This window comes from Sceloporus occidentalis, unplaced genomic scaffold (genome assembly GCF_023333645.1).
Source record: "Sceloporus occidentalis isolate IW3139 unplaced genomic scaffold, rSceOcc1.0.p SCAF_128, whole genome shotgun sequence".
Classification (NCBI taxonomy): Eukaryota; Metazoa; Chordata; class Lepidosauria; order Squamata; family Phrynosomatidae; genus Sceloporus; species Sceloporus occidentalis.
In genome coordinates, this window is record NW_028317108.1 from 292,482 (window position 1) to 304,255 (window position 11,774).

Here is an 11,774-nt window from a genome sequence, read left to right on the forward strand (position 1 = left end):
ACTCTGATCCCAGGGTTGGCAGTAAACAGGGGATTTTCAGGTGAGGTACCACAAGGAGGTATCCACTCCTCACTAACGTCCCTGGCAGGGAATGTAACAGAGGATTCAGAGTTAATCTGGGCAGCTGGCATGGCTAAAGTAATGTATATCAAATTGCGATGTACTGTCACTGAGATTAGTATTTGATTCCAGAATGATATATCAATCTTGCAAAAAAAATACATTCTTAGCCATTTTTTAATCTAAACTCAGTGGTGAGTTTTTGGTGTTTCACTCCGGTCAGCATCCCGAGGGCGATTTGCCCTCGCTAAAGTCCACCAGGACGTTGGAAGTCACTTAAGTCCCCTTTCTTCCCCATTTTGATGCTTGATTTCAACTTCAGAAAGTTCTCTTGACCATGTCTACCTGCCTAAATGTCTTGAGTTGCTGCTACGTGATTGGCTGATTAGCTATTTGTGTTAACAAGCAATAAAACAGGTGTGACTAATAAAGTGGCCAGTGATTGTATAGTATGTCATCAGACTACAATCCAACTTGGATTTCCTAACTTCTAAAGGTTCCCTTAAGAGAGGCTTTATTCCTGAGCCGGTTGGTCAAACTTCCCCCTAAAGCTTAGTAATAAAGTTTGTCTCAAAACTATGTAAACAAACATACTTGATGCACAGCATCAAACCAATTTATTGAAACATGAAATGTTCTCATATTTATGAAACAAATTAACATGCAAACATCTCTAAAAATTTTTATCATATATATATTTTTCTTAGTGTAAGAGTAAAAATGCAACTTCTACTTAGCTTTAGTTAAACATGAAACTATTTACAGACATTTTAGCCTATTAAATCTCAAAAACAAAGCAGGACAACAGCCAGATCAAATTGTGTAAAATCCATACTGGGAGATGAAAGCATCCTGTCCTGTTTTGATGTTGTCCATTTTGAGAAAAGGCTAATTTAAAAATAATCAAGACTGTTGCTCCCAAACTAGGAGATAAAGTTTTACACAGCCTTTTGCTGATGGGCAGAGCTCCTTCCACATTTCAGAGTGTTCAAGAGACAACATTTCCTAGGGAGAAAGAGAAAATAAATACTAATTAAAATTAAAAAAGCCAATCACCAATCCCTTGGAGGAGAGAGGAGTATACATTTTGAAGATATCCTGGTTATGTTCTGGAGAGTAGTAGGCGGAATAAGAAGCCCGCTTTTATTGACAGACATTACATGTGGTAGTCACAAACACAATTAAATTGTTTAATTGGATAATGAAACATACTAAGCTTTCCTTACGATGATAAGGAATAATTATGACTAAAGTGGAAAATTAGTCTTTAGTCAAATTCGATAACATTTATGGTATGACCCAATAAAAAATATTAACTGAATAAAGACTGCATTGGCTAAAACAGCAATATATATTTTCCCTACTAAAGTGGAAATGGAAACATTCAATGGATCATTACCTTTGAATGCTGTTTTATATTAATCTCTAAACTGCTGCGAAAAAGGCATTCTCTAAAACAGGATGGCAATCGTGGGCAAAAAGAAATATTAATATTAATTTACGGAAAGGGTGGCCAATACAAGTGGTAAGTTCCTATGATAAAAATCAATGCTATCATAGCTGCAGTAACAATGTCAAATACTGTTATAAACACATAATAATAACAGTACAATACGACTCAAATATAGACAACCAGTAAGAATGGGTCAACAGTTTATCAAGCTTTGAACACCTTCTATCCTTTTCTCCAGTGCTAACCCCTAACAAGACAAACTTACAGTGCTCACCTCATACTTGTAGGCCATTACCAGACAATACCATTACCCAAGTGTCAGCCTCACTTGAACCTCTCTTACCTTCCATGTTAACCCTTTCCTGCCCAGACACAGCAGCCTCTTTTTATAACAACACACTTGCTTCATCCCTCGACACCATAGCTCCAATTACTACAAGTTACCCCCAACAATTTAAACGCCATCCATGGCATACCAAAACCACACGGTTTCTTCAGAAGTGCTGCCGCACGGAGGAGTGTTACTTCAGAAAATCTAAATCCAGCGAAGACTTTACTCACTATAAATTCATGCTTCACACCTACAACTCTGCCCTCTCTCTCGCCAAACAGCTCTACTTCTCCACTCTCATATCCTCTTTCTTCCAACCCATGACGCCTTTTTTCTACTTTCAACTCCCTTCTCTGTCCCTCCACACCCACACCACAAACCTCTCTCACTGCCCAAGATCTTGCTACCCACTTCAAAGAGATCGAGACTATTAGAAAAGACCTCTCTTCCTTACAACTCCCTCCTGCACCACTCAACACCACTCTCTCCACTCCTACTATACTAACTGCCTTTTCCCCTACAACCGAAGAAGAGATAGCCACTCTTCTTTTTTCCTCTCACCCAACAACCTGTCCCCTCGACTCCATCCCTTCACACCTCACAAAATCTCTATATCCATCCCTTGGTCCATCACTTACCCACCTATTTAATCTCTCTCTATCATCTGGAACTGTACCATCTGCCTTCAAGCATGCGCTAATCACACCAATTCTAAAGAATCCTTCCTCAGATCCCGTCTGTTTGATTAACTACCGCCCTCTCTCTCTGCTTCCTTTTACCTCTAAGCTGCTTGAACGGATTGTGTACAATCGCCTCATTAACTTCCTCTCCTCTAATTCCCTCCTTGACCCTCTACAGTCTGGTTTCAAACCCCTTCACTCTACTGAAACAGCTCTAACAAAAGTCTCCAATGACTTGCTCTCTGCCAAAGCAAAAGGTCACTACTCTATTCTAATTCTACTGGATCTCTCTGCTGCTTTCGATACTGTTGATCACCACCTTCTTCTAGACTCACTTGCTTCTATAGGCATTCGAGATACAGCTCCCTCCTGGATCTCCTCATATCTGTCTAACCTTTCCTTCTCTGTCAACTTCTCTGGCAAGACATCATCACCCCTTCCACTTTCGGTTGGTGTCCTCCCAAGGTTCAGTCCTTGGCCCTCTGGTGTTCTCTCTTTATACTTCCTCTCTGGGCAAACTAATCAACTCATTTGGCCTCCAGTATCACCTATATGCAGATGATACCCAAATCTACCTGTCTTCTCCTGATCTCTCTCCATCTCTCCTGTCCCGTATTACCAATTGCTTGTCTGCTATTTCTTCATGGATGTCACAACACTACCTGAAACTTAATCTTTCTAAAACTGAACTCATTATCTTCCCTCCCTCCATCTCCACTCCACTACCTGAATTCTCTATCACCATTAACACGACTATCTCTCCTACTAACCAGGCCCGATGCCTTGGGGTCATCCTTGACTCAAACCTCTCCTTCATCCCTCACATTCATTCCCTCGCCAGATCCTGCCGCTTGCACCTAAAAAACATCTCTCGTATCCGCCCATTCCTCACCCAAGAATCCACAAAAACCCTGGTTCATTCCCTTATCATTTCCCGTAATGGCTACTGCAACACTCTTCTGGTTGGCACTCCACTGTCTCGACTCTCTCCTCTACAGTCTATCCTAAATGCCGCTGCTAGGCTCATCTTCCTTGCACGTCGCTCCTCTTCTGCTTCCCCCCTCTGTGAAACCCTCCACTGGCTCCCAATTACCTTTAGCATTAAATTTAAGATCCTGGTACTGACATATAAGGCCATCCATAATACTGCTCCTCCGTACATTTCTGACCTCATTAGCAAATACTCTCCTACTCGATCCCTACGTTCCTCCCATGGGCTAAGGCTCTTCTCCTCACTCATCACCTCTTCCTTTTCCCGTCTACAAGATTTCACTCGACCTGCCCCATATCTCTGGAATCTACTCACAAGGAACCTTCAGCATTCTCCCTCCCTCCCAACATTCAAGAAACATCTAAAAACCCACTTCTTCAGAGAAGCATACCATCTTAGCTGCTAGAACTTACTTGTCATCGATACAACCACCACAATACCTCTCACCCTTTCTCTATGCCTTATGTTTGTCACCCCATTTCCCTCTAGATTGTAAGCTTGCGAGCAGGGCTCTCCCCACCAAATGTATCGGTTTGTCTTAGTCTGTCAATTCTTGTCTTGTCATATCCCTTGAATTTATGTATTGCATTAAGCGCTGCGTAAACTGTTGGCGCTATATAAATAAAGGATAATAATAATAATGATAATAACATATGTAGGAAATAATTTTGACATAACCAAATGCTGGTCACTGTGTGTGTCCTGGGAAAACACGGCCAATATGGTCTTCCTGCTTCCATGTCTAGGACTACTGACACATCCATCAGCCATGCTCAAAAATGCTCACTCCGGTCAGGGTCCATCCAGGCTGTGGAGCTGCATTTCTCAGATTTTCCCTGTCTTGCTACAGTTCCCCCTTTGCTGTAATCCATTCCTGGATTTCCATATGCTCTATTCTGTGCTTCTGATTCCAGTTCTGCTCTTTGCTTCAGCTCTGTTTCCTTTATAAAGTGTGCCCCACCCGTTTATGTTTGTCTCAGTCAGCAGTCTAAGGGTATGTCCTTCTTGGTTTTGTGTTAAGATTCAACGTTTAGTTTCAGTTTATTAATAATTCAATAGGCAGGGTTTAGTGTTAGGGCCCACCGAATATTGGAGTACTTTGGCGTAGTGGAGGGCTAAGCATACTATGGCCATATGATGTGACGGAATCTCCAATTGTTTGTCTGTCTCTTATGTACCTTTGCCCTCTTTTCCCTGAATCATCTGAGGATTTCAGTTCTTTTCTCCTCTCCCCATGTCCCAGTTAAGATGTCCTATCCTTGCTTAAAGGAGAAGCGTCCGAGGATCCTGGCTCCTCACTCCATCCCTTGTGGTCATTGTTCCCTGTTCTTTGTGTCCTCTATTATGCATGTCTTGTCTGGATATGTTTCTCGCTTGGTCTCCCTGTCCCTTACTCGCTCTGTCCCCCTTGCTTGCTATGTTTCAGCTGTTACTCTGCTTAGCTTCCATACTCCCAGCCTGCAGCATCCTGCACATTCGTCTGTAGAACTATGTCTCATGCCTGCTCCAGGGTGCCTGTAGGATATCACCAAGTTCTGCTTTGTTCTGGATAACATCTGCTGCTATGTCAGGGCCCTGGTATGTGGCCGCACAACCCTAGATGCCCACTCGGGGGAGTGCAGTCACCCTGCACCAGACCCTGTCCAACTCCGCTACTGTGCAATACCTCCTAAACTCCATCTTTGGGCACTCTGGGTCATTACAGTCATCTGTACGGACCCAGTCCCTGACAACTTCATGTTTTATCTGAAGTTATATCCTTCCAATCAAGTACTCTACCCTTGTTAGATATTGCAGATATTGCTGTAACTGCAAACATATTATGTAACATAAGGAAAGACATCTTCATAAAAACATATGTAGTCACCTCTCTGTCTATAAATATAATATCTGTAGACTCATGAGCTTCTGGTCCCCCTTGCTGATATCTTTGCCGTACTTCTTCGGAACTCAGGCTGCACCTGAAATACAGAGGATATAAAGTTAGTACATTTGCCATTTTTATGCAACGTAGGCTTGTGTTCCACAGATAACCACTCATTACCTGACATAGAATTCAGCACTTGGTCTGCCAGCACTGGTATGATTACGGGCAATGCCCAAAAGAAGTGGGTCGCTAAGGGTAGACAGGGGCAGGTTAACCTGAAGGAAAAAAAGGAATTAATATTAAGATATACATAATATAACTTTGCATCAACAAATCCTCCTGTAAGTTATGTGCTAAATGGCTACATCTTAGAACATCTCATTGAAAATATGAAACTAGTACACACTATGTGGGCTGATACTAAGGAGCAGTGTTCCCTCTAAGCTGTGCGCTTGTGCGCGCGCACATAACTTTGAGGGAGCGCACACGCTCTAACATTGTGCGCACAGTACCTAACGGGGAGCTGGGGGGGGGCGGGCAGTCTGTCCAGGGTGACGCTGGCACTCCTCCAGAGACGGACATTAATGTCCGCCGCTGGAGGAGCAAGCTCGGTTGGGGAGATAAAAAAATGTCACCCCAACCGGCTTAAAATCAATCAAGGGAGCGGGAGGTCTGTTAATACAGACCTCCGATCCTGCTCCCTTGCTATGCGCGCGGCAACCGATGCTGTGCTTCGGGATTTTATGTCAGATCCCGGCACACAGCACTGAAGCCACGCCCACCTTCTTTACTGCACCGGAAGGACAGGACACAGAAGAAGAAGAAGAGTCAAGAGGAAGAACGAAGAGGAGGAGGAAAAGTAACTAACAGAGGAAAGGTAGGAAAACATTAAGTGAGAGTGGATTAGTAAGTGTGTGAGAGTGATGGTGTTATGCTGTAGTTTATGCTGAATGAGTGTGAGTGAGTGTGTGTGTGTGATAGCATGGCATAGGGAGGCTGTAACCACATTAATATGATGCCCAGGTTCCAGCATGTACTGGCTGCCTGGGCATGATAGGAGTGTGATTGCTGTTAGCAATTATACATATATATATATATATATATATATATATATATGTGTGTATATATATATATATATATATGTATATATATATATTGTGACAAAAGGTGTGGTAAAGTGATAGATGGCAGGTATATTAGACCAGTCTTGGTCAATAGTAGCCTGCTTTAAAATATGTCCCAGGGAAATATGTTGTTTGTTTACAAACTGCACTACTGGCAGTTTGCAAAACATGGTAAGGGTCCCTGGGGCGGAGCATCTGGAAGAGCAGGGAGGGCCAGTGCTCCAACAGCACTAATTGCTGTTTTGATCCAGTCCAGAGCCTGCATTCTGGACAGGTGCTCCACAGGTGTGGACTAAGTAACAGCTCACCTGTGGCTGATTAATTAGCAGGTAGAAGGTTAAAGGGTTTGAGCCTGATTCAGAGGAGGAAGCCACTGTTATGCCAGTTAGGAGAGCTGATAAACTGAGGGGTGGTTTCTCTCTGCAAAGCCATATTGATGGTAACTTGTGACCTGTTTTGTCCTAAGCAAGTGCTAAAGCAAAGACTGTTATTCTACTTATAACTGCTGCTGTTTATTCCTTTAAAATAAACATTGAAGCTGAGCTGGATGTGTTCTGGACTTCATTTACCCTAGAAGACTGTGGTTACAGCCAAGATCCTTGACAAGAATCCCAAGGAAAAGGGAGGCCTGTCACAATATGTATATATATATATGTATATATATATATATATGTATATATATATATATATGTATATATATATATATATGTATATATAAAAATATGTGTATGTATATATATATATATATATAAATGTGTGTATGTATATAAATAATATTGTTGTTGGGGTTTTTTTGTCCAATTTTGGTGTGTTATTTTTAATAAAGTGTGTGGGTTTTTTTTGTTTGTTTTTTTTTAAAGTGGGGGTCATTTTCAGTTCCGGTCAAGTGATTGCTGAATTTTCGGTCCAGAATTTTCATTTTGGTGCATCCCTATATACTAAGCCAGACACTGAAGCAGTAGGCCTACACCACATCAATGTTTGGCTTAGTATACAGTGATAGGGGTTATGCTACATTATTGGCAATGTCTGGCTCAATGTATAGTGATAGGTGTTGTGCTGTGCCTCAGTATATAGTGATAGGTGTTATGCTGTACCACCGTCAATGTCTGCCTCAGTATATAGTGATAGGTGTTATGCTGTACCCCAGTCAATGTGTGCCTCAGTATATAGTGATAGGTGTTATGCTGTACCCCTGTCAATGGTATGCAGTTTTCCCAATAAAAAAAATAATAATATATGTATATTGATCCTTTATGCAGCCCGGAGCCCCCGCTCATGATTCGCTCATAATTAATTTTTGTGGTGAGAATTTCACCTTTAGAATAGACCATGGAGTCAAAAGGGTTGGAAATATATAGCTCCACCCCCTTGCAATGTTTTTTTTTTTCCAGCTCCACCAACTTTACCTGGACTGTAGAAGCATATTGTGCGCACAAAATTTTGGCTCTGGGAAAAATTTTGCACAACAGAAATTTTCTGCGCACATCACCCAAGAAAAATTAGAGGGAATATTGCTAAGGAGTAATTTGACTCAGAAGACACTTTATGTAGGCTCAGTAATATGATAATAAACAGACATGATTAACAGAAGTTAAGATTAGGGATGGTTTCAAAGGGCTCACTTTTGCACCAAGAAACCATGGCGACGCCTAGGACCTCAGGGGCTGCAAAGGTTTGTACACTGACGATGTACATAACAAAAGTAATTGCTCAATATACTGACAGATGCTGGTTATGGTTTTCATTGTATTATTTCACCATATTAAAGTGACATCGTGTGGTCATGGTGCTAATTACAGGAGTGCATCTCTACGGAAAACAAAACTTATCTTGTTATTCAGCGATGGTTGCCCAATACATGTTGTTGTTTTGCATTTTGTTAAGTATTTTGGAGAGTATTTATTTTAGAAGATTAAAGTGTTGATGCTCATAAAGAACATTCAATATGGGTTTTTTTATAATTGTTTAAAGATTAATACTTAGTGAGCCTTTACATTCTGTTAAGTATTACAACAGTGGTTTTGTGCTGTCATGTGATACATGAACGCATTTATTTTACTTGTCATTCTAACACAGAACACGCGTAACCCACCTCATCCCGTATTTCTGCAAGGATGGATGAAAACAGCTCCCTGATGACCAACTCTGGTTTCAGAACATCCAGGGATAGCTCTTCTTCAGGAACATTGGGTGCAACAGCCTAAAAAGGGTGAAAAAAATGTTAACTTTTTCCTATCCTTCCCAGTCTTGCTATTCTTTATTCTTTTCTGTCTCCTCTTTCATATTTTAATATCAATCACTCATCCTTCTACATATAATCCCTTGCCATTCTTGTCGAGCCCCGTCTAACACCTAAGCACTTCGCTTTTTCCTATGCCCTTATTTCCACATTCTTTCCCAGATCTAAGCTATTGCTTTGGCTTCTGTTCCTCCCCATTTGTGTTATGGGACAAGGCATGTGGTCTAATTTTCTTCAGCTGTTACCCATTGTTAACAAGATAATCAACCTATCATAACATTGCTGAAGACCAGTGTTGTTCTTCTCTCAACGCACCTTGGGCTCAGGGTGTCCTCCTGGTACATCAAGCTGACCAGGTGCCTCTCCAACTCTTTGACTCCTCTTAAGGAAGACAAAGCATCCATCCTTGCATTGCAGAGCAGCTCCCACTCCCAATGGTTGGGCCAGATAAGCCTCAATGTCTCCATGCTCTCTCACTCCCCTCTCTTGCAAAGATGTCACATCCCCTGACCAGTTGGTGCCCAAAAAGTCTCTGTAGCAAGTAAGTGCAAGGTGAAGGGTGAGCCCTCCCTTTGATTTGTTGCCAATGTCGTCCTTTAATTTCTCAACATCATCCTCACTTCTTTTTTCTTCCAATGTATCTGTTTCTCCATTAAGCCTCTCTTGATATTTTCTACCTCTTTTTCCTTCATCTGTTTGAACAGAATGAAGCCTGAACTTTGCTCCATTAAAGACCCATGGTTGCTTTTGTTTTCGCTCTTCCCATTCCAACAGAATCCTTTCTTCTAGTGGAGGAGGCAGCTGGCGTCTCTGGTAAAGTGGGGATAGCTGGACTTTAACTCTCTGCTGGGGAAGTCCCTGAGGACATGGGCTGCTATAGAGGATGGAAATTTCAGGATCCATGAAGGCTGGAAAGATAAAAGCGAGGAAAAAGTTTAGATGAAGAAACATCGAAACATTTATTCCACGTTTTGCCCCCTTATATAAAACCACCATTGTTGTAGACTCTAAAAAATAGGAACCTGTATATGACAAACTGTACTTGGTGTTGCACCATGCATCTTGTAGACAGACATGTTACTAGGTCCATACAAGACCTGCAACTCCAATAGCTGTCACTACATCCATGCAATCCTATGACTCCCTATTAACACCTTTCCTTGTTGAAAGGTAAAGAAATGTATGCTGGCATAACAGCTTCTATCCTTGCATGTTACTTATACTGCTTTCATTTCGATCAATACTGATACTCTAGTAATAAAAAATTACTGATGAAGGTACACCCCAGTCCTAGTGTCTAGTAAAATGCATGTTGAATGCAATTTTGCTGAAGTCTTACTTTCTAATCCCAAGAACTAAAGAATACAGGTACAGATTTTCATGCAGCATACTATACAAGACAAATACACATTATAAGAAAACTACAACATATTTTTAAAAACTACATTTTAATGTTATACTAGTATTAAAAAATGGGTTGGGTGTAATGGGAACCAACAGTCTGTAGAGGTGATTCTCATGTGCTCTGGGAACTGCCTCCTGCAAGCCTAATTGGAAACCTAAGCACTGGGTATGTAGCTATTGCAGACCGCCTTTACAAAAGCTTGTGACCTCAATACTGTAAGCTCCTTTTGTTACTTTTCCACACCCACCAGCACTGAGAGCGGCAGAGAATTGAACTTTATTGAGGAGGGGACATGTTTTGTTTTTTCTTTTATCCCAAAGAGATCAAGGGGAAAGATCAAGATAACCCAGATATAAGCACTTAAGTTTTGTAACCAAATACAGTGACAAATACACAAAAATTAACAACAATAAGCATTGGGCTAGGTGTGGAAATGCAGAGAAGCATCCTTGATTATTTAAGCTATTCCTACAGAGCACCACCACTCCCATCACAACTCTCCTTTCAAACTTCCCTCCACAATAAATAACAGCCACACATAAGCATATAAAAATATGTAATAAAAAGGCAGACGTGCAGAAAAAGGTGATCTACTTGTGGGAATTTATACTTTTTCCCTAGGTTGTGGTTCTTCGGTATGGCATTTAACCCATGTAATGTGTGCCTACCCTGTGCTGTCAAACACATGGACAATGTGTGCTATCAAAGTGTATGTAAAACCATATATATTAAATTTACTAAGGGGTCAGGAAGTTTAAGAAGATTATTTTCATTAGTTATTTGGTTTGGGATGTATTGGGAAATAGTGGGTAATTTTAAATCAGATATATTAGGGCTGCAACTATTATTTCCATAATCGATTAGTTGGCCAATTATTTTTCAATTAATCTGATAAAAAAAATGCGAATGTTTTGTTTAATTAAAATAATTTAACGAACAAACTGGGTGTTAAAAAAAGAGGGGTATCGGCAACTCTGGTCTCACAGCTCTTATCCCCTCATATGAGAGTATCGTCTGTGCCGCATGGTCTAGAAACTGATCAATTGTGAGTATGCCACTCCCCAAAGAGTATAGGGCGTCCAGGTCCATGGCAGAAATGGAGTATATTGCCACTGAAGGCGGAGACACAGCCTAGTCACCTTCCAAGCTCTAATTGTGGTAATCAGGAGAGGATTAGCTTTAACTGAGCTGAGAGCTGAGAGACAGAGGTGTGCAAAGCCTCCGAGACAATTCCAGACAAACGGCCTGCTCCAGACACGGATCCGTATACAGACCATCACGTCTAATTCAATCCACCTCATATCGCATCAATGCCACCAAATTATAGTTCCTTTGGAGAAGGCACATTGAGACCCATGGAGGACCTGGGCCGCTGTAGCAGGGACATGCTCAGTCTAGCTATTTTCCCCTGCCAGATGAACTTGGCAAATATTGTATCTAGTTCCTCTGCATCAGAAGGGGGCAACCAAATTGGGAGCATCTGCATACGGTAAAGCAACCTAGGAAAGCTGATCATTTTTATCAACGCTGCTCTACTGAAAAGGAAAGATGTAGGCCTTCCCAGCTGCTTAATTCATTCCTAATTTTTTGAATGATGGGGGAATATTAAGAGTGTATAGCA

The 11,774-nt window shown here is 41.3% G+C and overlaps 1 protein-coding gene across 1 annotated transcript; it reads right to left on the reverse strand.

Moving 5' to 3' along the window:
* Positions 1-963: 963 nt before the first annotated feature.
* Positions 964-9,651, reverse strand: LOC149281696 (uridine diphosphate glucose pyrophosphatase NUDT22-like). Its single transcript, XM_089499065.1, has 5 exons — positions 9,064-9,651; positions 8,602-8,709; positions 5,560-5,657; positions 5,383-5,476; positions 964-1,065 (listed from the first exon to the last, which is right to left on the reverse strand). Exons 1-5 carry the CDS (start codon positions 9,649-9,651, stop codon positions 964-966), a joined length of 990 nt encoding a protein of 329 aa, XP_089355191.1.
* Positions 9,652-11,774: the final 2,123 nt, after the last annotated feature.

What these genes read in the sequence shown, in the direction of transcription:
- LOC149281696 (XM_089499065.1), bottom strand. Translation starts at nt 9,651, where the DNA reads ATGGATCCTGAAATTTCCATCCTCTATAGCAGCCCATGTCCTCAGGGA. An exon ending in GAGGACACCCTGAGCCCAAG is followed by an intron (nt 8,710 to 9,063) that starts GTGCGTTGAGAG and finishes CACCCTTTTTAG; the next exon opens with GCTGTTGCACCCAATGTTCC. An exon ending in TTATATTTATAGACAGAGAG is followed by an intron (nt 1,066 to 5,382) that starts GTGACTACATAT and finishes CTTTCTCCCTAG; the next exon opens with GAAATGTTGTCTCTTGAACA.